This window comes from Staurois parvus, unplaced genomic scaffold, assembly GCF_062004578.1.
Source record: "Staurois parvus isolate SC_StPar_1 unplaced genomic scaffold, SC_StPar_1.0 ptg000463l, whole genome shotgun sequence".
NCBI lineage: Eukaryota > Metazoa > Chordata > Amphibia > Anura > Ranidae > Staurois > Staurois parvus.
The window spans coordinates 735,001-761,556 of record NW_028318259.1 but is presented as its reverse complement, the minus strand read 5'-3'; the positions used below and the strand labels follow the sequence as shown (position 1 = coordinate 761,556).

Below are 26,556 nucleotides of genomic sequence, written 5' to 3'. Positions count from 1 at the left end.
ATCGGCCGAATTTCGCTCTGTTAGTGGGGTCAATGGCACCGGACGATTTTCGTGATTCCTCCCGCTTTGTGATCGGGCATGTTGGAAAATTTGGGAAAAACGGCCGATTTCCGACTCGATGGTCATATTGTACGATCGTTTTTTTCGAAAACAATATGCGCATGAGCCGTGACCTGGAAGGAACAGAAGTTTCGCCTGTTATATGAGGTGAACTTTATGACTTGGTCGGTCGATTTTCGAAATCAACAATGGCACCGTCTTATTACCGAGCAAACGTTTCCGATTTTCGAACGAAAAATTGTTCGGAATTCGACCCATGTATGGCTGGCATTAGGTTGCCCCCTCATCCCTTTATAGCCAAACACGTATTGATTACACAGGTGCTGGAGCGGATTTATTGTGGATAAGGCACTGGATTGGATGAGCACCTTAATCAGCCTCACCACCTGAGTAATAATATGTGTTGGTTATAAAGGGATGAGGTGACAACCCTACAGCAGTCTCCTGTATGCTGTCCCCAGGCTCTAACAGTCTCTAGTGATACTGCGGCCTCCTCTAACAGTCTCTAGCGATACTGCGGCCTCCTCTAACGGTCTCTAGCGATACTGCGGCCTCCTCTAACGGTCTCTAGCGATACTGCGGCCTCCTCTAACGGTCTCTAGCGATACTGCGGCCTCCTCTAACGGTCTCTAGCGATACTGCGGCCTCCTCTAACGGTCTCTAGCGATACTGCGGCCTCCTCTAACGGTCTCTAGCGATACTGCGGCCTCCTCTAACGGTCTCCAGGGATACTGCGGCCTCCTCTAACGGTCTCTAGCGATACTGCGGCCTCCTCTAACGGTCTCCAGGGATACTGCGGCCTCCTCTAACGGTCTCTAGCGATACTGCGGCCTCCTCTAACGGTCTCTAGGGATACTGCGGCCTCCTCTAACGGTCTCTATTGATACTGTGGCCTCCTCTAACGGTCTCTATTGATACTGCGGCCTCCTCTAACGGTCTCTAGGGATACTGCGGCCTCCTCTAACGGTCTCTAGGGATACTGCGGCCTCCTCTAACGGTCTCTAGGGATACTGCGGCCTCCTCTAACGGTCTCTAGGGATACTGCGGCCTCCTCTAACGGTCTCCGGTGATACTGCGGCCTCCTCTAACGGTCTCTTATAACTCGTGGATGGTTTCTGTATGTTTTTTCAGGCGGTCTGTAACATCTGCACTCATATATGTGTCTGCCTGGCGCTGGGCTGCACCTTACATCCAGCTCCCTGTTCTGAGACACACTTTGTACAGGTGACAGGTCCTCTTCACACCACGCCGGGTACTTCACCTTTAAATGTCACGCGACGTCCCCTGTCATGTGATTCCCGGACGTTACGAGGGGCGCCTTCTTCTTGCCAACGTGTACCAGGAACCAAAATGGCTGCCTGCCGGCCCTCCGCCATTGCTTTGCTTATAGTAGACATGGTGGTTACAATTTGCGGTCTTGACGTTTCCCACATCTAAGATGGCCGCCGTGGATATCTGACGCGCAAGGGGAAAATACAGAGAGAGACAGAGAGTGCGGGAGAAGGTGCGCCTGTTGGTCCGCTTCCTGACGGTATGGAGGCCGTGCTCAATGACCTGGTGGACGTGGAGGACCTGAAGGTGACCTGGGGGACCGTACGGTGTGGTCTGTGGGGACCTCGGTAACCCGGAGCAACAAATCAGAGTTCGTTCGGCCGAGGATTAGAGGTGATGGATGCTGATTGGTTGCTCTGGGTGACCGTTCTGGACAAGATCAGTGCTGATTGGTTGCTATGGGTTACCACTCTGGACAAGATTAGTGCTGATTGGTTGCTCTAACCAGAGGTAACCACCACCCTATAAAAAATGCTGATTGGTTGCTATAAGTTACCAACTCCACAGAATGAAATTGTTTCTGATTGGTTGCTATAGGTTACCACTCTGGTCAAGATTAGTACTGATTGGTTGCTCTAGTTAGCACGCTGTAGAGGAAGGATGCGGATTGGTTGCTATAGTATACTAATGTAACAGGATGAGATGGATGCTGATTGGTTGCTATGGGTTACCATCCAGCCTTAGTGATCTGTATACCCCCTGTTCGCCATTACTGGATGAGGGGGGATCTGTGCCGCCATTCCTTCCCCATATTATGCCCCCCAATAATAAATCTGTTCAACACTACCCCTCCATCTGGGAGGCAGGACCCCTGACACTTCAACCAATGAGCTGAGAGCAGATTGCGTCCTCATACACCAATAACAGCTGAAGGTGCTGACCAGTGAATGTCTCCTGAAATCGTAAAAAAATAAAAATAAACCCCAGAAGTGAGAGAATCCCCCCAGAAGGAGGCTCGGTCCATCTCCGTCCAATGATAGAGTCCGGTGCTGGATGGTGGAGTCATTGTCAGCCAAACTATCACCTTCCTGGACAGCAGGGCTGTATGCAGCCGGCACTGAAGGGGGTAAACGTGTTTCTAATGAACGCAGTCACACCTGTGCACCACCGCAACGCACATGACGCACTTCCGAGCCTGATCATCGGGCCATTGTGGTGAAGGTTAGGTCAGCATATCGCACAAAGTGCGTCCGTTCCATGTGCCACGGCGGACGCGCCCCACCCCTTGTGCCACGGCGGACGCGCCCCACCCCTTGTGCCACGGCGGACGCGCCCCACCCCTTGTGCCACGGCGGACGCGCCCCACCCCTTGTGCCACGGCGGACGCGCTCCACCCCTGAGTGCTGGCTTTTCTCATTGGGCCATTGTGGTGAAGGTTCCATGTGCCACGGCGGATGCGCCGCACCCCTTGTGCCACGGGCAGACGTGCTCCACCCCTGAGCGCTGGTTTCTCTCATTGGGCCATTGTGGTGAAGGTTAGGTGAGCATATCACACACAATGCGTTTGTTGCATGTGCCAGCGTGGACGCGCCCCACCCCTTGTGGCACGGCGGACACGCCCCACCCCTTGTGGCACGGCGGACACGCCCCACCCCTGAGCGCTGGCTTCTCTCATTGGGCCATTGTGGTGAAGGTTAGGTGAGCATATCACACAATGCGTTTGTTGCATGTGCCAGGGCGGACGCGCCCCACCCCTTGTGCCACGGCGGACGCGCCCCACCCCTTGTACCACTATGGATGTGCTCCACCCCTGAGCACTGGCTTCTCTCATTGGGCCATTGTGGTGAGGGTTAGGTGAGCATATCACACAAAGTGCGGACACGCCCCACCCCATGTGCCACGGCAGATGCGCCCCACCCCAGGTGCCACGCCGGACACACTCCACCCCTGAGCGCTGGCTTCTCTGGGCATTTATTTTTTGGTGTATCTTCAGACATAAGTGTTTGGTTTAGTCCAGTAGAGAACAGAGGACTGGGAGGAGCAGGCCGTAAAAATGTGCGAAAAAAAAAAAAAAACCCCTTGCGTGCGTTTTTTTTTTTTTTTTGTCTTTCAGGTGTCAACCAGTTACCATATATGTGGCGGTAAATGGCGGGCATGCAGCGCCCTTGTAGGTGTCATTGGGCAGATTATATTTATGTGCTGAGAGTGCAGAGACGGCACTCGCTCCCCAGTGGCTGGAGGGATCGGCTCCTGATCATGTGATCACAGTGACAGCCAATAACAGTAGTCACATGATCGCCAAACCCTCCCGTCCCTCCCTGATCAATGCAACACCCGTCCAACATAAACACGACCTATTCAAGCGGACAAGGAAGCGTCACCAATACCTCGCCATCACATGCAATGCACGTGGTTGTGGCGCATTTGTTTGGCAAAAATGGGGTTAAAACAGGTGGAGTCTATCACCTCTTAAAAATACAAACAAAAAAAAAACACAAATAGCTTTTCAGAGGAGTTGTGGGTTGGACGCACATCTACATCGCATGTGCGTTTCCTTCAGCACACAGACCAGGCGGGTGTGAAGGGGCCCCTAGGATGCTTCTAGGGGCCCCTAGGACCCTTCACACCCACCTGGTCTGTTGTCACCGGGGCAGGAGATGACTGGGGGCGGTTGTCACTGGGGAAGGAAGTCGCCTGTGTTCCAATACGGGGAGGCAGCCTCGCAACTCCAGCCTTTGTGGAAGTCCCATGATGCATTGCAAGACACTCAACCACAGGCATAACTCCCAAGACATGATGGGATTTGTAGTCCCACTGGAGCTGGAGTGCTGAGGTCACCGCCCCCTGATCTAACCCCTCTCCCATTATGATGATAGAACGGTTTGAGTATGGAGGTTTTCTATCACTTCCGGTCTGTACAGGATGGGAAACCTTCACAACTTTGCTGGCACAGGCTCCGCCCCCAGAGGAAAGCTGTGATAGTGAGGATTCTTCCGGGGGTACACATACCACTGGCCAGGTGTAGGGATCTGGGTACCCAGGGTGGTCACCTCACCCACAAAGATAGGGCTTGTTGTCAGAGGAGAGAAACTCCGAGGTGGGGGAATCTCCCTGTGTTTATAGGGCCATTCACACCCGGGGGGTCTGTTTATGGTCTGTGACCCCGCTCAGGAGATTCACCCTCTGTGTGTCCTGGTGACCACCGACACAGAAAGAGGGGAGATCCAACAATTTCCAGTTGTCACCAGAACAGGAGGAGAGGAGAAATCTTCACATGGGGACAACTAAGAGAACGTCTCCCACTCAGTAGAAATGTCCCCTCACTGCCTGTTGGGCTTTGGGACAGGAAGTAAAGGGAAATTTCCCTCAGAGGAAGCAGAGAGTAGAAATACTGGTGGGACCTAATCATCCCTACTCCAGAAGATACTTCAACATATATGCAGTGTGATCGCTGCTTAGGTCCACTGGGTGGCAGGAGATGACCGCTGTTATATATCCGTATACTGCACAGTGTGTGTGTATATCTCAAGAAAAAAAAATGAAAGGAAGACTTTTTAATCCGAGTCTAGCATCAAGTCAGTGACACTCCTGGGATATTGATCTGGTCAGGTAAGTAGCAGAGGGGGTTGTTAATCAGTTTCAGCTGCTTTGGTGTTAATGAAACTAACAACAGGGGCACTAGATGGGCAACAATGAGACGACCCCCAAAACAGTAATGGTTTTACAGGTGGAGGCCACTGGCATTTTTTTCCCTACTCACCTTTTCTGACTGTTTTTCACTAGTTTTGCATTTGGCTAGGGTCAGTATCACTACTGGTAGCATGAGGCCATACCTGGACCCTACAGAGGTTGCACAGGCAGTCCAACACCTCCAGGATGGCATCAATACATGCCATTGTCTGAAGGTTTGCTGTGTCTCCCAGCACAGTCTCAAGAGCATGAAGGAGATTCCAGGAGACAGGCAGTTACTCTAGGAGAGCTGGACAGGGCCGTAGAAGGTCCTTAACCCATCAGCAGGACTGCTATCTGCTCCTTTGTGCAAGGAGGAACAGGATGAGCAACGCCAGATCCCTACAAAATGGCCTCCAGCAGGCCACTGGTGTGAATGTCTCTGACCAAACAATCAGAAACAGACTTCATGGGGGTGGCCTGAGGGCCCGACGTCCTCTAGTGGGCCCTGTGCTCACTGCCTGGCACCATAGAGCTCGATTGGCATTTGCCATTGAACACCAGAATTGGCAGGTCCACCACTGGCGCCCTGTGCTTTGCACAGATGAGAGCAGGTTCACCCTGAGTACATGTGACAGATGTGAAAGGGTCTGGAGAAGCTGTGGAGAACATTCTGCTGCCTGTAACATGGTTCAACATGACTGTTTTGGTGGCGGGTCAGTGATGGTCTGGGGAGGCATATCCATGGAGGGACGCACAGACCTCTACAGGCTAGACAATGGCACCCTGTCTGCCATTAGGTATTGGGATGAAATCCTTGGAACCATTGTCAGACCCTACACTGCTGCAGTGAGTCCTGGGTTCCTCCTGGTGCACAGCAATTCCTGACCTCATGTGGGGAGAGTATGGAGGAAGTTCCTGGAGGATGAAGGAATTGATACCATTGAATGGCCCCCATGCTCGTCTGACCTAAATCCAATAGAACTCCTCTGGGATGTCATGTTTCGGTCCATCTGACGCCACCAGGTTGCACCTCAGACTGTCCAGGAGCTCAGTGATGCCCTGGTCCAGATCTGGGAGGAAATCCCCCAGGACACCATCTGTGGTCTCATTAGGAGCCTCCCCCGACGTTGTCAGGCATGCATACAAGCACGTGGGGGCCACACAGACTACTGAGGACCATTCTGAGTTGCTGCAATGACATTTCAGCAAAATGGACTCGCCTGCTGCATCATTTTATCACTTTAATTTTCGGGGTGTCTTTGAATTCAGTCCTCTGTAGGTCGATCATTTTCATTTCCATCAAACGATGGGGCGTCCTTACCTTCCTAACACACTACCCAGTCCTTATCAGTATAGAGATCCAGCAGATTTGTCCCCATTGAGATCTGATGGGTTTTCAAAGTGTTCCTTTCATTTTATTTGAGTAGTGTATGTGTGTAAAATATATATATATATATATATATACACATACATTTACAAACATAGTGTGATTCCTGTTCAGAAGCACTAGATGGCACCAGAACACGTGCTACTCAATGCCGTCTTGCTCCAGTCTTTTAAACATTTCTCTGCCACAGCCACAATATTTACCCAGTTTTGGTAAAATGATAAAACATGAGGTTGTGAGTAAATAGATACCAAACATGTCAAGACTGAAAATGGTTTGTGCCTGTGAAATGGCAGCCAACAATGGTGTCTCATGCTGTAAAGGCAGCGCTTTAAAAGCCTTTACAGGGCCATCCGTTTACAGATCACGGTGAATGAGGACTGTAGAATTATTACTGTCACTCTGACATATGTAACAATATCTAATTTGTGTGACACAATTGTCATTTTTGCACTGGCGCACATTTGCGTTCATATGAGTGATGGTAGGGGCGTTAAAGATTTTTTTTCTTTCTTTTTTTGGGGGGAGTGTCCTTTTATTCATTTCTTTTTTGTTTCATTTTTTTTTTTTTTTTTAACTTTATTGCGTCAAAAGGGGTCTGAGAGGTGTGATAGAGTGCAGGTGACAGGTTCTCTTTGAGAAGACATCAGGGCTCTATTAGACTACTAATGTCACCTCTGCTGAAGCCGACTGAGCCCAGACTGTGCAAATCAGCTTAAGAGATAGAAGTCTGCCTGGTGGGCATTTGTCCCTGGGGGAGTATGCTGTCCGAACTGCTCTTCCCACTCCCCTGGGAGCATGTTGTCCGAACTGCTCTTCCCACTCCCCTGGGAGCATGTTGTCCGAACTGCTCTTCCCACTCCCCTGGGGGAGTATGCTGTCCGAACTGCTCTTCCCACTCTCCTGGGAGCATGCTGTCCGAACTGCTCTTCCCACTCTCCTGAGAGCATGCTGTCCGAACTGCTCTTCCCACTCCCCTGGGAGCATGCTGTCCGAACTGCTCTTCCCACTCAGTGCACAGTCCATCTGCAGCCGCTATTGGCCTCCCATGGGCTTCCAGCAGTGGGCCTGATGGTGCACCTGTCCCCGCCACCCGCACCTAAATGCCAGGATCTCATATATTGGATCTAAACACTCAGTGTGTATGGGCCCTATCGCTGTCACACATGATGAACACTTCTCCACGTTGGACCTGCAGCAGTTTCCCCGGCTCCATACTGTGTAGTTGCTGAGTGTTCTGTGTGTGCCAGCACTGTGTGTACAGACACTTGTCAGCGTGTTGGGTAAACACTCCTCTATGGGTCGCAGCGTGGGAATCCTTCCCTCCATACAAACCTGGAACCACAACAAAGACTGAAGTGAGCCTCCGAGGAGAGGAATGTGGTGCCTGCCGTCGCTGATTGTTAAAGCACAACTCCGGACAGTACATTTAATAAAAAAGCACAGGTTCCCCCTCCCTTTGCTGAAAAAGGATCTTGTGCTTCTCATTCACATTTGTTTAATGCTTTAAGGAAGCCCTTTCAATGATGCAGACCAGACAAGACGCCTGCGTTACTTTTCCTGACTCGGGGCACCACAGCAGTGTTGCCATGCGTTGCAGTGTGTTGCCATGCGTTGCAGTGTGTTGCCATGCGTTGCAGTGTGTTGCCATGCGTTGCAGTGTGTTGCCATGCGTTGCAGTGTGTTGCCATGCGTTGCAGTGTGTTGCCATGCGTTGCAGTGTGTTGCCATGCGTTGCAGTGTGTTGCCATGCGTTGCAGTGTGTTGCCATGCGTTGCAGTGTGTTGCCATGCGTTGCAGTGTGTTGAATGTGGGTGCATTCCTTTATTGCGTGGTGTTTTACTGTGTACTGCGGTTTAGGTTTGAAGTCTGCTCAATAATACTTCTTGCCCCCCCTTATCAAAATTATGATCAAATTATTCAAACTATTTGTTTTCATTACTTGCTTTATTTTAGGCCCATTGACTGGGTTTCTGTGTTTCTCTATGCAATACAGATAGATCATGGCTGGTGGGAGGGGCCAGTAGGGTGCTGTACATGGCTTTCTGAAAACCGCACCCTGCCTCAGTGCTCCTCTCAGGAGCCCTCAGTCCTCTTGCAAGCAAAGGTTTGGCTTTTGCGAGGAGTTATGCAAATATTAAAATGTCTTGATGGGTTAGTGTTGGTCTGGAGGAGTGGGTAACGCCAGAGGCGTATTTGCCTTTTCAGAGGGGCGCCCTTCCCACACCACCAAGGGACAGGGGTGTCTGTGTCTTACGACTCCGTGCCCACTTCAATCCGGTCCATGAGGCGCTGCTGGAGGAGGGGTGCAGAGGGTGTCCGTCCGGTGTCTTCATCTTCCTGGATCTTGAGCGGGATGACTTTGTTGTCAGTGGGAGGGATAGTGCCCCATCATTGGTGTCCGTGGAAGGAATAGCGCCCCATCATTGGTGTCAGTGGGAGGAATAGTGCCCCATCATTGGTGTCAGTGGGAGGGATAGTGCCCCATCATTGGTGTCAGTGGGAGGAATAGTGCCCCATCATTGGTGTCAGTGGGAGGAATAGTGCCCCATCATTGGTGTCAGTGGGAGGAATAGCGCCCCATCATTGGTGTCCGTGGAAGGAATAGCGCCCCATCATTGGTGTCAGTGGGAGGAATAGTGCCCCATCATTGGTGTCAGTGGGAGGAATAGTGCCCCATCATTGGTATCAGTGGGAGGAATAGTGCCCCATCATTGGTATCAATGGGAGGAATAGTGCCCCATCATTGGTGTCAGTGGGAGGAATAGTGCCCCATCATTGGTGTCAGTGGGAGGAATAGTGCCCCATCATTGGTGTCAGTGGGAGGAATAGTGCCCCATCATTGGTGTCAGTGGGAGGAATAGTGCCTCATCATTGGTGTCAGTGGGAGGAATAGTGCCCCATCATTGGTGTCAGTGGGAGGAATAGTGCCCCATCATTGGTATCAGTGGGAGGAATAGTGCCCCATCCTTGGTGTCAGTGGGAGGAATAGTGCCCCATCCTTGGTGTCAGTGGGAGGAATAGTGCCCCATCCTTGGTGTCAGTGGGAGGAATAGTGCCCCATCCTTGGTGTCAGTGGGAGGAATAGTGCCCCATCCTTGGTGTCAGTGGGAGGAATAGTGCCCCATCCTTGGTGTCAGTGGGAGGAATAGTGCCCCATCCTTGGTGTCAGTGGGAGGAATAGTGCCCCATCATTGGTGTCAGTGGGAGGGATAGTGCCCCATCATTGGTATCAGTGGGAGGGATAGTGCCCCATCATTGGTGTCAGTGGGAGGAATAGTGCCCCATTATTGGTGTCAGTGGGAGGAATAGTGCCCCATCATTGGTGTCAGTGGGAGGAATAGTGCCCCATCATTGGTGTCAGTGGGAGGAATAGTGCCCCATCATTGGTGTCAGTGGGAGGAATAGCGCCCCATCATTGGTGTCCGTGGAAGGAATAGCGCCCCATCATTGGTGTCAGTGGGAGGAATAGCGCCCCATCATTGGTGTCAGTGGGAGGAATAGTGCCCCATCATTGGTATCAGTGGGAGGAATAGTGCCCCATCATTGGTATCAATGGGAGGAATAGTGCCCCATCATTGGTGTCAGTGGGAGGAATAGTGCCCCATCATTGGTGTCAGTGGGAGGAATAGTGCCCCATCATTGGTGTCAGTGGGAGGAATAGTGCCCCATCATTGGTGTCAGTGGGAGGAATAGTGCCTCATCATTGGTGTCAGTGGGAGGAATAGTGCCCCATCATTGGTGTCAGTGGGAGGAATAGTGCCCCATCATTGGTATCAGTGGGAGGAATAGTGCCCCATCCTTGGTGTCAGTGGGAGGAATAGTGCCCCATCCTTGGTGTCAGTGGGAGGAATAGTGCCCCATCCTTGGTGTCAGTGGGAGGAATAGTGCCCCATCCTTGGTGTCAGTGGGAGGAATAGTGCCCCATCCTTGGTGTCAGTGGGAGGAATAGTGCCCCATCCTTGGTGTCAGTGGGAGGAATAGTGCCCCATCCTTGGTGTCAGTGGGAGGAATAGTGCCCCATCGTTGGTGTCAGTGGGAGGAATAGTGCCCCATCGTTGGTGTCAGTGGGAGGAATAGTGCCCCATCGTTGGTGTCAGTGGGAGGAATAGTGCCCCATCGTTGGTGTCAGTGGGAGGAATAGTGCCCCATCGTTGGTGTCAGTGGGAGGAATAGTGCCCCATCGTTGGTGTCAGTGGGAGGAATAGTGCCCCATCGTTGGTGTCAGTGGGAGGAATAGTGCCCCATCGTTGGTGTCAGTGGGAGGAATAGTGCCCCATCGTTGGTGTCAGTGGGAGGAATAGTGCCCCATCGTTGGTGTCAGTGGGAGGAATAGTGCCCCATCGTTGGTGTCAGTGGGAGGAATAGTGCCCCATCGTTGGTGTCAGTGGGAGGAATAGTGCCCCATCGTTGGTGTCAGTGGGAGGAATAGTGCCCCATCGTTGGTGTCAGTGGGAGGAATAGTGCCCCATCGTTGGTGTCAGTGGGAGGAATAGTGCCCCATCGTTGGTGTCAGTGGGAGGAATAGTGCCCCATCGTTGGTGTCCGTGGGAGGAATAGCGCCCATCGTTGGTGTCCGTGGGAGGAATAGCGCCCCACCGTTGGTGTCCGTGGGAGGAATGGCACCCCACCGTTGGTGTCAGTGGGAGGAGCTCTAATAGGAAGAGGTGGAGCTTAAAGAGGAAGGGGTAGAGTTTACAGGTGAAGGGTGGATCTTAAGCAGGAATCATTTCCCTTGGTTAACTGTGTCCAAAACGAGAGAATGGACTTGAAAAAGGAAAAATGAAATAGAGAGGAGTGAGAATAGAGATAGGTGCAGAAAGGGAAGAAGTGAAGGACGCTTGGTGGAGGAGGATCCGGCTAGGTGCGGGGATTAAGACCATCACTGTTTATCAATTTCCCATATCGACCACCATCAATCCTAGGACGATGCTGAGAGATATTGCATCCAAGGATCCCAGGTTTTTTCAAAGTATGCCATCCTGTCCTGAAGAATAGCGGTCAAACGTGAGCCCGTCATGGCCCTTGGTTCACTGTGTCCAAAACCAGAGAACGGACTTGAAAAGGAAAAAAGGAAAAGAGAAATTGAGACAAGTGAGAATAGAGATAGGGGAAGAAAAGGAAGAAGTGAAGGACGCTTGGTGGAGGAAGATCCGGCTAGTAGTCGGGTGCGGGGATTAAGACGATCACTGTTTATCAATTTCCCATATCGACCACCATCAATCCTAGGACGATGCTGAAAGATATTGCATCCAAGGATCCCAGGTTTTTTCAAAGTATGCCATCCTGTCCTGAAGAATAGCGGTCAAATGTTCGTTGACCATTATCCAGGTCAGCTTAGCCTTCAGGAGATCAAGGGGGACCACCAAGAGCGTGCAGTGGATATCCTGGCAGCAGTAAATATAAATGTGATCAGGCATTTCACATATCCGGGTACGCCCTCTACCGGCTTCCCAAGGAGATCCTGGAGCAGTGATTTGATAAGATTAACCTGAGTCAGTGAGTATATAAAATTATACGTGCGAATCCAAAATCGCTTTACTTTGCTACAGGTCCACCACATATGGAGGACTGCGCCCTCCTGTCCACAACCACGGAAACAACCGGAGGAGGCCCCCGGAACAAAGGAAGCCAAGCGGGAGGGCACCAAATACCACCGCATGAAGACCTTATAACTAGCTTCAATCAATGAAGTGTTGGATTAAATTTTTAGAGTTGAGCTGCGCCAGTTTATTCCACTCAGCCACTTCCATAACTTCCCCCAGGTCTCCTTCCCACCTCTCCAGGGCAACTTGGAGGAGGCCATTTGCAGGATAGCGTAGATCATGGAGGCAGCCGGGTTTCCTGTACTACGAGCATGCTCCTTGCACATTGATGAGCTGTCAAAGATGGCTCCCATTCTCTAGTAATGATTGGGAATGGGGGGAATTGGCTTCTGGTTATGTGATCACTGTAAAAAGCCAATAACATTGCTCTCATGATCAGGCAGTCCTTCCCGCCCCCCAGGCAAATTAACGCAGTTAAAGAGATGACGGAGCTTGGTGGAGTGGGGTTAACAAAGCTTTCCTAACCCTCACCCAATGTTGTGTCAATGATGGATTCCCTGCCCCGGTCAAGTAAACAGTGTCACGTTGGTGGAGATGTCCCCACATGTCCTCACCCCACGGAGACAATATGAAAACTCTGAATCACACCATCCTCTCTGCTCCCTGCTCAGAGCTGACTCATTTCTGTTTTTTGTTTGGCAGTTCTCCCATTTTTGGCTTCATATCAAAGCCCAACTCCAGGCAAAGCTTATTGTGTCACTTTTGATATCACGGGGAAGAGTTGGAGACCTGGTCTGGGTCTCTAAAAACTCTCTCGGTGTGTAGGCCCATTGGGCTGAGACCTGGGAGCTCCCTCATTTACTTGGTGGCTGGGCAGCTGTACAATTCCTAATTTTTACCGTTAAAGGGGTTAATGCTGAGGGATTGGTCACTGACTTCGAGTGTCATGACCACCATGCGACCTTAAGTCTTTTCCTGCTGCCTGACTACAGTGATTTTGGTCCTCTGCAGTAATCTTACCCGCATTTGGTGTTGGGTTTTGTGAGCACCTGAGGCCTTGCCTCTTACTGTGAGCTTTAAATTACCTAACCACCCAAGATTGCTACGTGTCTGACTCTAGACATGGCGGGAAAGGTGCTGGCCACTCATACTCTGACAGCTCCCATTGATGTGGCAGATGTTTGCAGTCTGGAGTTATGTTGCCCTCGGAACCTAGAGTCTATTGCCTTCTTCAGAGCGAGAGATACTCCTATCACAGTAAATAGCAGCCAGGTGTAACTTTTGGCGGCCCCCTTCTTTTAAGGTTTGTAGGCCTATCGTTACTAGGTTGCTTCCAGGGCTTAATACACGAACCTATATACTCTGGCAGTAGAATGTCACTAGTGGACCCAAGGTGGAAGAGAGTAGACTTGTTGTACTGCAATGGAAGAAACCAGATAAAATCAATCTGGAGAAGTCAGGACTTGAGGCTCGCACTGGGCATAATCTGTGGAAGTAGCAAAGACCAGGGTAGGTGGCAGATAGTAGAGCGATCGGGTGAAGTAGCAAAGGTCCGGACAGGCAGCAGACAGGAGAGGTATCTATATAATATAGTGAAGGTCAGTTCAGGGAGCCAACAGGGAAGTATCCATTAAACCTAACTGAGGTGAGGGCAGGCTGCAGACAAGAGAAGTATCCACTAAACATAGCTAAAGTAAGGGTGGGCAGCAGACAGGAGGAGTATGCATTAAGCTTCGCTAAGGGAAGGGAGCCAACAGGAGAAGTGCTTTATCTATTAAATCTATCTGAGGTCAGGTCAGGCAGCAGACAGGAGTAGTATCCATTAAATGCAGCTAAGTAAAGGGTAGGTAGCAGACCAGAGAAGCATCCATTATATTGCCAAATGTATTAGGACACCCCCAAATCATTGGATTCAGGTGTTGCAGTCACCTTCATGGCCACAGATGTATAAAATCAAGCCCCTAGGCATGCAGACGGCTTCTACAAACATTTTGTAAAAGAATGGGTTGCTCTCAGGAGCTCAGTGAATTCAAGCATGGTCCCGTGATAGGTTGCCACCTGTGCAATAAGTCCATCCGTGAGATTTTCTGGCTACTAAATATTCCACGCTCAACTGTTAGTGGGATTATAACAAAGTGGAAGCCACTGGGAACAACAACAACTCAGCCATCAAGTGGTTGGCCACGTAAAATTAACGAGCGGTGTCAGCGCATGCTGAAGAGCATAGTGCACAGAAGTCATCAACTGTCCGCAGAGTCAATAGCTAAAGACCTCCAAACTTGGTGTGGCCTTCAGATGAGCACAACCGTGTGTAGAGAGCTTCATGGAATTGGTTTCCATGGCTGAGCAGCTGCATCCAAGCCTTACATCACCAAGTGCAGTGCAAAGTTTGGGGGAGGGGGTTTATGGTGTGGGGTTGTTTTTCAGGAGTTGGACTTGGCCCCCTAGTTCCAGTGAAGGGAACTCTTAAGGCGTTAACATACCAAGACATTTTGGACAATTTCATGGTCCCAACTTTGTGGGAAGAGTTTGGGGATGGCCCCTTCCTGTTCCAACATGACTGCCCACCAGTGCACAAAGCAAGGTCCATAAAGACATAGATGAGTGAGTTTGGGGTGGAGGAACTTGACTGGCCTGCACAGAGTCCTGACCTCAACCCTATAGAACATCTTTGGGATGAATTAGAGTGGAGACTGTGAGCCAGGCCTCCTCCCCCGACATCAGTGCCTGACCTCACAAATGTGCTTCTGGAAGAATGGTCCAACCTTCCCATAGACACCCTCCTAAACCTTGTGGACGGCCTTCCCAGAAGAGTTGAAGCTGTTATAGCTGCAGAGGGCGGGGCCAACTCAGTATTGGACCCTACATACTGGGATGCAATTAAAGTTCATGTGCGTGTAAAGGCAGGCGTCCCAATACTTTTGGCAGTGTAGCTAAGTTCAGGGCAGGGAGCCAACAGAAGAAGTATCCGTTAAACCTATCTGAGGTCAGGGCAGGCAGCAGACAGGAGTAGTATCTATTAAATGTAGCTAATGCATGTATAGGCAGCAGACCAGAGACGTATCCTTTAAGCATAGCTAAGATCAAGGCAGGGAGCCAACCGGAGAAGTATTCATTAAACCAAGCTGAGGTCAGGGCAGGCAGCAGACAGGAGAAGTCTGCATTAAATGCAGCAAAGATCAGGGTAGGAAGCAGGCAGGAGAGGTATCGATAAAAATGTAATGAAGGTAAGGGCAGGCAGGCAGAAGTATCTATTAAATGTAGCAAAGGTACCTAACAAGAACAAACTGACAAAGATGCAGGCTCGCTGGGTCAAAGGAGGGTTCTTCCTGTGCCTGGTGATGGACAAGAGAACTTGGGAAGGTAAAGTGTATTGGCAAGTAAACACTGGGTGGAACTAGGAAGCTGCATCCAGTTTTCCAGCAACCGAAACGTTAGCCAAGAAGGAAGGAGGCTGTGCCGGGCCCTGGTGCCCACAAGTTGCTGCCGGGTGGAAAGACGCGGCGACCCATTGTATAGCAACCAGGATGCAGGCCGCCAAGAGCCAATGGCAAGGGATGCAGACGGGTAGGTTGCTTAAAGTTTCCTAGCTCCAATGGGTTTGGCCCCTTCCTCTTTCTCTAATTTTAAAGCCCAACTTCTTTTTGTTTTTTTTGTCTCTGATGGAGATATTCACCCTCACTTCCTGCCAGTATAGGAAGTGATGAGAAATTTCTCCATCGGGGAAATGTGTATTGTGCTTTAAGCAGAGCGTGTTACAATCGGTAATAATAATCTTTAATATTTTTTTGTAGAGATTTGAGAAGAAGTACTTTTCCGAGGTCTCTTCAGGATCGCCGAGTAAGGGAACCCAGTTTGAGTACGCCTGGTGTCTGATTCGCAGCAAGTACTCCGACGACATTCATAAAGGGGCGGGGCTTCTAGAAGGTGAGCAATAACCGAGACCTCAGGAAGAATCTTTATAAACATTGCATCACCAAGAGTCCAAGAGCTGCTGTGTACAATGGATACAGGCTAAAGGGATTGGCTATGAAGCCATCTGATAGATACTGGCACAGTATATGCAAATGTCAGTGCATTTGTTTTATGTTTTTATAAAAAGTTTTATACAGGAGAGACATTGCTGCCGTCCAGATAAAAGTTAAACTATACAGGAGTGACATCACCACTCTCCAGATATAAATTATATTATACAGGAGTGACATCACTGCTCTCCAGATATGTTTTGTATAATACAGGAGTGACATCACCACTCTCCAGATATGTTATATTATACAGGAGTGACATCACTCTTCTCCAGATATGTTATATTATACAGGAAGTAACATCACCACTCTCCAGATATGTTATATTATACAGGAAGTGACATCACCACTCTCCAGATATGTTATATTATACAGGAAGCGACATCACCACTCTCCAGATATGTTATATTATACAGGAAGTGACATCACCACTCTCCAGATATGTTATATTATACAGGAAGCGACATCACCACTCTCCAGATATGTTATATTATACAGGAAGTGACATCACCACTCTCCAGATATGTTATATTATACAGGAAGTGACATCACTCTTCTCCAGATATAAGCTACATTATTCAGGAAGTGACATCTCTTCTCCAGATATAAGCTACATTATACAGGAGTGACATCACCGCTCTCCAGATATGTTGTATAATACAGGAGTGACATCACTCTTCTCCAGATATAAGATGCATTATACAGGAGTGACATCACTCTTCTCCAGATATAAGCTACATTATACAGGAGTGACATCACCGCTCTCCAGATATGTTGTATAATACAGGAGTGACATCACTCTTCTCCAGATATAAGATGCATTATACAGGAGTGACATCACTCTTCTCCAGATATAAGCTACATTATACAGGAGTGACATCACTCTTCTCCAGATATAAGCTACATTATACAGGAGTGACATCACTCTTCTCCAGATATAAGCTACATTATACAGGAGTGACATCACTCTTCTCCAGATATAAGCTACATTATACAGGAGTGACATCACTCTTCTCCAGATATAAGATGCATTATACAGGAGTGACATCACTCTTCTCCAGATATAAGATGCATTATACAGGAGTGACATCACTCTTCTCCAGATATAAGCTACATTATACAGGAGTGACATCACCGCTCTCCAGATATGTTGTATAATACAGGAGTGACATCACTCTTCTCCAGATATGTTATACAGGAAGTGACATCACCGCCCTCCAGATATAAGCTACATTATACAGGAGTGACATCACCACTCTCCAGATATAAGATACATTATACGGGAGTGACATCACTCTTCTCCAGATATAAGATACATTATACAGGAGTGACATCCCTGCTCTCCAGATATATTATACAGAAGCGACATCACTGCTCTCCAGATATGTTGTATAATACAGGAGTGACATCACTCTTCTCCAGATATGTTATACAGGAAGTGACATCACCGCCCTCCAGATATAAGCTACATTATACAGGAGTGACATCACCACTCTCCAGATATAAGATACATTATACGGGAGTGACATCACCACTCTCCAGATATAAGATATACAGGAGTGACATCACCGCTCTCCAGATATAAGATACATTCTACGGGAGTGACATCACCGCTCTTCAGATATAAGATATATTATAAACGAGTAACATCACCATTTTCCAGATAGAAGTTATATTTATTCTATGTTTTTGCAGATCTTTTGACAAAAGCAAATAAAGATGAACAGCGGGATTATTTCTTCTATCTGGCTGTCGCCCATTACAGGTTAAAGGTGAGCCGGTGAAATTTTTACTACAAAAATCTTGATTCTGCTTTTGTTCTTTTTATTTTATTGTAATAGTTACTTGTATTTCTTTTTTAGTATTACTTTATTATTGTATTTTTTAAAAAAAATAAATATACTTTTACTGTATTTTATTTTTTATATATATATATATATATATATATATATATATATATATATATACAGTTGTGACCAAAATTATTCAACCCCCACTGAAATTGAGTGTTTTGGCCAGTTTGACATTGCTTTTGATCATTCAGTCATCTTGCTTACATTTACATTAAAGAGGCACTTGTAGGTCAGACAAATATAACATAACAGTTATAATGAAATAACCACAAATGTCTTTTCTGTGCTCACAGCATTATCAGTTTTATTCAACCCCCAAGTGACATTCAATCTTAGTACTTAGTACAGCATCCTTTTACAGTTATAACAGCTTTTAAACGTGAAGCATAGCTTGACACAAGTGTCTTGCAGCGATCTACGGGTATCTTCGCCCATTCTTCATGGGCAAAGGCCTCCAGTTCAGTCACATTCTTAGGCTTGCGCACTGCAACTGCTTTCTTTAAGTCCCACCAGAGGTTCTCAATCGGATTTAAGTCTGGTGACTGCGATGGCCACTCCAAAATGTTCCAGCCTTTCCTCTGCAACCATGCTCTAGTGGACTTGGAGGTATGCTTGGGATCATTGTCCTGTTGAAAGGTCCAACGTCTCCCAAGCCTCAGGTGTGTGACGGACTGCATCACGTTTCCATCCAATATCTCCTGGTACTGAAGAGAATTCATGGTACCTTGCACACGCTGAAGCTTCCCTGTACCTGCAGAAGCAAAACAGCCCCAAAGCATGATTGACCCTCCACCATGCTTCACAGTAGGCAAGGTGTTCTTTTCATCATAGGCCTTGTTCTTCCTCCTCCAAACATAGCGTTGATCCATGGGCCCAAACAGTTCTAATTTTGTTTCATCAGTCCACAGAACACTATCCCACAACTTTTGTGGTTTGTCCACATGGCTTTTGGCATACTGCAGTCGACTCTTCTTATTCTTTGGAGACAGCAAGGGGGTACGCCTGGGAGTTCTGGCACGGAGGCCTTCATTACGCAGTGTGCGTCTTATTGTCTGGGCTGAAACTTCTGTACCCACATCTGACAAATCTTTTCTCAGTTCCTCAGCAGTCACACGGGGACTTCTCTCCACTCTACGCTTCAGGTAGCGCACAGCAGTCGAAGTCAGCATCTTCTTTCTGCCACGACCAGGTAGCGTTTCAACAGTGCCCTTTGCCTTGAATTTGCGAATGATGCTTCCTAAGGTGTCTCTTGGTATGTTTAACATCTTTGCAATCTTCTTATAGCCATTGCCCTTCCTGTGAAGAGAAATCACCTCTTCTCTTGTCTTCCTGGACCATTCTCTTGCCTTCACCATGTTTGTAACCACACCAGTAAATGTCTAGAAGGAGCTGAGTATCACAGTCATTTTAAAGCTGCCTAATTGGTGCTTATTATGCTTGATTGCTGCTCGGTGACATCCACAGGTGTTTTCAATACCTGATGGAAAGCACCTGTATGAACCTCTGTTCTTCAGAGTGGTAGTCTTTAAGGGGTTGAATAATTGTGGCAATGAAGAAACCACATAAGAACCATTTACTACTGTATTACATAAACAATTGATGTCATTTTAGTTGCATTTGGGTAGTTACAACGTCCTTGTAGGATTTGATTCTGAATACAATTCCAAATGTACACTATAGTCCCTAAACCCCTTTACAGCATTGGGGGTTGAATAATTTTGGTCACAACTGTATATATATGACTTCTGTCTGTAAAGGTTCTCATTGATGACCAGGTCATGGTATATCTTGTAGTAGTAATAAGTGTCAGGAGCAGATCCCAAACACTTTATTTCCACACAGGTAGCACCCACAGTTTAACCCAATCACCATGGAGTGTGTCAAGACAGATGTTGATTGTTTAGGAACAGGATGGGAGGTGTGAAAGTTCCAAACACTGTGGAAAGGCAAATATTTCCCCATACCCTGAAGATTTTACAATTCACCTACAAGGTGTTTGCGCAACCATCAGCATTGTAAATCAAAGGATTGACACCCAGGATTTTGGAACTGGAAGGAGCTCCATGGTTTTCACACTTCCCATCCTCTTGGACAAACAACATCTGCCTTGACACATTTCATGGTGACAGAATAAGGTGTCTGCTACCTGTGCTGGAATTAAATGTTGGGCTATGTTCAAATTATTTGTTCGAATTGAAGACGTTGTACCTCGAGTAGTAGTTAGACACATTCACCTGACTTTTCTTTTAATATTGACAATATTCTGCTGCTCAGCCAAGCCACTTCTGCGGTTCTAATGAGTGTCAGGAATATACTGCAGTATTTCTACCCACACAGGTAGCACAGACACCCAAAACCAATCGCCATAGAATGTGTCAAGGCAGATGTTGATTGCCTATAAACAGAATTGGAGGTGTGAGTTCCATTCGCCATGCAAAGGAAGAAGCTCTCTCTACCCCAGTGATATGATGACACGCCTTTAGCCATGTGAATTGAAGGATTGACATCTATGCAGACTTCTGACATCGGGGTCATCAGTCAATCATTAGACCTGAAGACGTGGCTTGGAGAAGCTACAAAATGTCTTCAACATTACAGAACAAGTCCAGTTTAATGTGACCAACTACTACTAGATGTGTACCTACGTCCAGGACAGCCGTGCATGGTCATGTCTCAGAATATTCCTGCACACCGTCATTCTCTTGTCTAGGATTGGCCTGACCCATTCATTGAAAGAACACAGTATTTACACACTAGAGCAGGGGTGGACTGACCATTCGGGAACTCGGGCACTGCCCGAGGGCCCGGGGTCAGTGGGGGGGCCCCATGAGATGCCCCTGGTACCTTTCATAGGCTTTTTTGGGCGTGGTTTGAGTGTGGGCAAGGACACAGGGGTCCCATTGTCCACTCCTGCACTAGAGGCATACAATAGTAAAATTTAGATGATTGGTGTCAGCACCTGTGGTAGTGAGCTCTATTGATCCTCAACTTGGGGTTCCCCAGGGCGCGGAGTCTAAGCCCCAGCCTGCTTGTTCACCAGAGCCCCTGATGGTGGGGATGGACTTGCAGCAAGCTGGGACCAGGTTGCGGCCCCCAGGTAGACCCAGCTGAGGTGGAGGTGACCGCTCGCGGGAGCCGAGTATAATGGGAGAAGACAAAGGGAATCCAATAGGCAAGCCGAGGTCAGGATGGGCGGAAAACAAGCAAGGTCGGGAACGAAGCCGGGATCGGTACACAAGTAGACAATATAGGATTCACAGCAGAAACACATGGGAGCTCCAACAACTAAGACGTTGCTCAGGCAAAGTGGCCTAGTCTGAGCACATCTTATATAGACAGGCAGACAAGGAGGCGGGGCAGGAAGTGATGGAAGGGAAGGAAATAAAACCCAGAGGACAGCAGACGACGCCCATAGATGGGCACAGACAAACACATGAGAAGGGATCAGGAACAGGACTGCTGCAAGAAGGTAAGAACACAAACGAAACTGCAAGCTAACTTGTGACCATTAGGTTGGGTCCAAATCTTATGGGCCTTACTGGAAGGCGTGCGATGTGATTTGTGGCATGACCTTGTTTGTCCTTCACCTTCCAGGAATATGAGAAGGCTCTGAAGTACGTCCGCACCCTTCTCCATAAAGAACCCAACAACACGCAGGCCCTGGAGCTGGAGAAGATCATCGAGAAGAAGATGCAGAAAGGTGAGCAGGATGATGATACAGGGTGGGGGCAGGGATTTTTAATATTACAGGAATCTGAGCTGGCTTGATGATGGACCAGACCGAGGCGAGAAGTCACCTGGAGACTGGCAGTTGCTGCTAATCTAACTTCTGACCTCTGATCCTTCTGACCTCTGATCCTTCTGACCTCTGATCCTTCTGACCTCTGATCCTTCTGACCTCTGATCCTTCTGACCTCTGATCCTTCTGACCTCTGATCCTTCTGACCTCTGATCCTTCTGACCTCTGATCCTTCTGACCTCTGATCCTTCTGACCTCTGATCCTTCTGACCTCTGATCCTTCTGACCTCTGATCCTTCTGACCTCTGATCCTTCTGACCTCTGATCCTTCTGACCTCTGATCCTTCTGACCTGAGATCCTTCTGACCTGAGATCCTTCTGACCTGAGATCCTTCTGACCTGAGATCCTTCTGACCTGAGATCCTTCTGACCTGCGATCCTTCTGACCTGCGATCCTTCTGACCTGCGATCCTTCTGACCTGCGATCCTTCTGACCTGCGATCCTTCTGACCTCCGATCCTTCTGACCCTTCAGTCTTGCAGAGTTGTACAGGCTCCTCTCCTGGACTGAACAAAAATAGTGACAACCTCTCCAACCCATAACTAGACTTTGCAGGTGCATATGGAAGGGCAACACACTACACAAACAAAGATTTGCCAGCGTATAAAACAACCAGATTTTCTTGAACAATTCATGTTAAAACAGAGGGTTTCGTTGGCACACATTTGCAAATATGGAAGCTGCAGAGCCTACGTCAAGGCTCCTCTGTGTACTACGGTCCTAACTCTGTGATTTTCAGAGTCTCCCAAGTCGGAGCACCTATAGCGATGGATAGATTAAGGGCAGGCATGCCTTTAGGGAGGGGTGGGCTCTATCCAGACATATCCATCCACTGCTATGTGTGCTGCAGCTTAGGAGACTGAATATTATAGAGCTAGGACCACAGTACACAGAGGAGCCTTGACGTAGGCACTGCGGCTTCGACATTTAATTGCAAATGTGTGCAACAAAACCCTCTGATTTATTGTGAATTGTTAGACAGGGAAAATCTGGTTGCTTTGCAGGCTGGCTGGTAAGTGTGCTGGAAAATCTTGTTTGTGATATCCTCTCCTGGACTGAAATGGTTTACTCTGCATCCACTGCACAGTGTGAGCTTCTCAGTGTACATTAGAAGCTGCAGCAAGAGTCCACCTCATTTCCTGGCTGGAGGACATCCAGCATCATCTAGCTCAGGTGTCTCCAAACTACAGCCTGCTGGTCATGTTTGGCTCTGTACAAGATTTTATTCAGCCTGCAGCTAGGGTCTGTGTTGTATCTTGACTGTGCATTGATTGAGGTTTAAGGTCAGCTGTGGCTGCTTATGGTCTGCTTTTCTGATGTAAGGGGGTCACTGATGTACAAGGGTACCCTGATTGGGACCCTGATGTAAGGGGAGATTCTGATTGGGACCCTGATGTAAGGGGAGATTCTGATTGGGACCCTGATGTAAGGGGAGATTCTGATTGGGACCCTGATGTAAGGGGAGATTCTGATTGGGGCCCTGATGTAAGGACAGATTCTGATTGGGACCCTGATGAAAAGACAGATTCCAACTAGGACACTGATGTAAGGGGACATTCTGACTGGGAACCCTGATGTGAGGGGACATTCTGACTGGGAACCCTGATGTGAGGGGACATTCTGACTGGGAACCCTGATGTGAGGGGACATTCTGACTGGGAACCCTGATGTGAGGGGACATTCTGACTGGGAACCCTGATGTGAGGGGACATTCTGACTGGGAACCCTGATGTGAGGGGACATTCTGACTGGGAACCCTGATGTAAGTGGGACTTTGAAGGAAACTTTAATGTAAAGACGTCTGACAGGTTTTTGTTTTTTTTTTGGTAACCTGATGTAAGGAGGGACTCTCATGGGGACTCTGATGTAAGGGAAGAGTGTGATGGGGACTCTGATAGTAAGAGGAGAGTCTGACTGGGTCCCTGATGGTAAGGGGGTACTCTGATTGGGACCCTGATGGTAAGGGGGTTCTCTGATTGGGACCCTGATGGTAAGGGGGTTCTCTGATTGGGACCCTGATGGTAAGGGGGTTCTCTGATTGGGACCCTGATGGTAAGGGGGTACTCTGATTGGGTCCCTGATGGTAAGGGGGTACTCTGATTGGGACCCTGATGGTAAGGGGGTACTCTGATTGGGTCCCTGATGGTAAGGGGGTACTCTGATTGGGACCCTGATGGTAAGGGGGTTCTCTGATTGGGACCCTGATGGTAAGGGGGTTCTCTGATTGGGACCCTGATGGTAAGGGGTTTCTCTGATTGGGACCCTGATGGTAAGGGGTTTCTCTGATTGGGACCCTGATGGTAAGGGGTTTCTCTGATTGGGACCCTGATGGTAAGGGGTTTCTCTGATTGGGACCCTGATGGTAAGGGGGTACTCTGATTGGGACCCTGATGGTAAGGGGGTACTCTGATTGGGACCCTGATGGTAAGGGGGTACTCTGATTGGGACCCTGATGGTAAGGGGGTACTCTGATTGGGACCCTGATGGTAAGGGGGTACTCTGATTGGGACCCTGATGGTAAGGGGGTACTCTGATTGGGACCCTGATGGTAAGGGGGTACTCCTTGTAAGGAGGTACTCTGATAGAGACCCTTATGTAAGGGGGGAGTTTGAAAGAAACTCTGTGAGGATGTCTCTGACCATTTTTTTTTTTTTTTTTTTTTTTGGGGACCCTGATGTAAGGGGAGATTCTAATGGGGACCCTGATGTAAGGAGGGACTCTAATGGGGACCCTGATGTAAGGAGGGACTCTCATGGGGACTCTGATGTAAGGGAAGAGCGTGATGGGGACTCTGATGTAAGGGGAGAGCCTGGTTATTAAGACCCTGATGTAAGGGGGTACTCTGATAGAGATCCTTATGTAAGGGGGACTTTGAAAGAAACTCTAATGTAAGGAGGACTCTGATGGTCCCCCCCCCCCCCCCCCAGTATTTTTAGAATATATTGTACAATGTGGCTCTCTTATTGAAAAGTTTGGAAACCCCTGTTCCAGCCCTTTCCTCCCCAGCCTGATCCCCCTGTTCCAGCCCTTGCCTCCCCAGCCTGATCCCCCTGTTCCAGCCCTTTCCTCCCCAGCCTGATCCCCCTGTTCCAGCCCTTTCCTCCCCAGCCTGATCCCCCTGATCCAGCCCTTTCCTCCCCAGCCTGATCCCCCTGATCTAGCCCTTTCCTCCCCAGCCTGATCCCCCTGATCTAGCTCTTTCCTCCCCAGCCTGATCCCCCTGATCTAGCCCTTTCCTCCCCAGCCTGATCCCCCTGATCTAGCCCTTTCCTCCCCTGCCTGATCCCCCTGATCTAGCCCTTTCCTCCCCAGCCTGATCCCCCTGTAATGAAAACAGGTTAAATGTAAAAATATAATTAGCATGTAGATGGAATAAAGAAAAGAAAAAAATAAGTAAATAAGACTACAACTTTAAATTCTCCCATCCCCAGCAGCTCATACTCGCCTGTTCTTTGCTGTAAGCAGTAGAGTAAATGTATTGGTGCCTCTGGGGATGGAGGATGCATGTGTCTGCCTTCATGTGACAGTGCTGGGACAGCCATCAAACATAAGTGCTGTCACATGTACAGAGTCAATAGCCAATGTAGGCTAAGATTAAACTGAAGAAAAAGTAGAATATACACCGCAGGGAGAATAAAGTGAACCTGTATGAACAGAGCTCAGGTTTTCCCTTACATGTATGAAATCCCAAACAATAATCTACTTATTTGCTCCTTTTTGGTCTGTTTAAAGTACCACTGAAAGGGTTTTGTTAGATTTGATCCAGAAGTGCAAAAACATCTCATTGATCCAATTAGCAATTGCGCTGTCCTGTGCACACTTTCTGTGTTACCTGAAGGAGTCCTCCCAGTTCTAAACTTGGACTACAAAACACCTCCCCTCCATGTTGGTGAAGATGAGGAGAAGGAGAGGGATTCGGTAGTTTATCAAAAGATAACTGAGCAGGGCTGACACTGTTTTTTGTTTTTTTTAGTCTATAAAACGCTGTCAGCCTCCAACAAGATGTTAGGAGCCAAGAGCATTTCTGGCAGATGAAGGGGTGTCTGTACTGTAGGGATGGTGATCTTGGGGTCATAGTCAGAATTTTTTTTCCTCCAAACACGGCGAGTCAAGTTAATGTCAAAGAGCTCAATTTTGGTCTCATCTGACCCCAGCACGTTCTCCTAATCCTTCCCTGATTTATTTAGATGTTCATTGGCAAACTTCAGACGGGCCTGTACATATGTCTTGTTGAGGAGAGGGACCTTGCGGGTGCTGCAGGATTTCAATCCATGGCAGCGTATTGTGTTACCAATGGTTTGTTTGGTCACTGTGGTCCCAACTGCCTTGATATCATTCACAAGCTCCTCCGTGTAGTAGTGGGCTGATCCCTCACTTCTCATGATCATCCTTACCCCATGAGGCGAAACCATGTATGGAGCTCCAGGCCGAGGCTGATTGATGGTTATGTATTTTTTCCAATTGAGAATAATCGCTCCAACAGTTCTCTCCTTCTCACCAAGCTTCTTGCTGATGATCTTGTAGCCCATTCCAACCTTGTGCAGGTCTACTTTCTGGTCCCTGACGTTCTTTGACAGCTCTTTGGTCTTGCCCATGATGATGAGGTTTGAATGGAAGAAAGATTTTGTGGACAGGTGTCTGTTTATACTCATAATGAGTTGTTGTTATTAAATTGCCAGGACCAATCTGTGTACCACATGAGCACATAGCCAGTCTGTAGGAGCCAGAATCATTGCTGGTTGGTAGGGGATCAAATACTTATTTTACTCACTGAACTGCAACTCCATTTATAACATTTGTATCGTGTATTTTCTGGATTTTTTGTTGATATTCTGTCTCCACCATCTAAAATACACCTAGGAAACAAATTGTAGACCCTTCCTTTATCTGTAAGTGGGCAAATTTCCAAAATGTGCAAATAATTGTGTGTGTGTTTGTGTAT

General features: G+C 48.3%; 1 protein-coding gene across 1 annotated transcript in view; it reads left to right on the top strand.

Annotated features, from left to right (window-relative positions):
* The first annotated feature begins 1,409 nt into the window (after positions 1 to 1,409).
* FIS1 (fission, mitochondrial 1) overlaps positions 1,410 to 26,556 on the top strand; it is a 27,874-nt gene continuing 2,727 nt past the window's right edge. The window contains exons 1-4 of the mRNA XM_089688953.1: positions 1,410 to 1,638; positions 15,732 to 15,864; positions 17,658 to 17,734; positions 21,410 to 21,515. Coding sequence (XP_089545079.1) covers positions 1,594 to 1,638; positions 15,732 to 15,864; positions 17,658 to 17,734; positions 21,410 to 21,515 — 361 coding nt within the window. The 5' untranslated portion in view covers positions 1,410 to 1,593. The remainder of the gene's footprint in view (positions 1,639 to 15,731; positions 15,865 to 17,657; positions 17,735 to 21,409; positions 21,516 to 26,556) is intronic.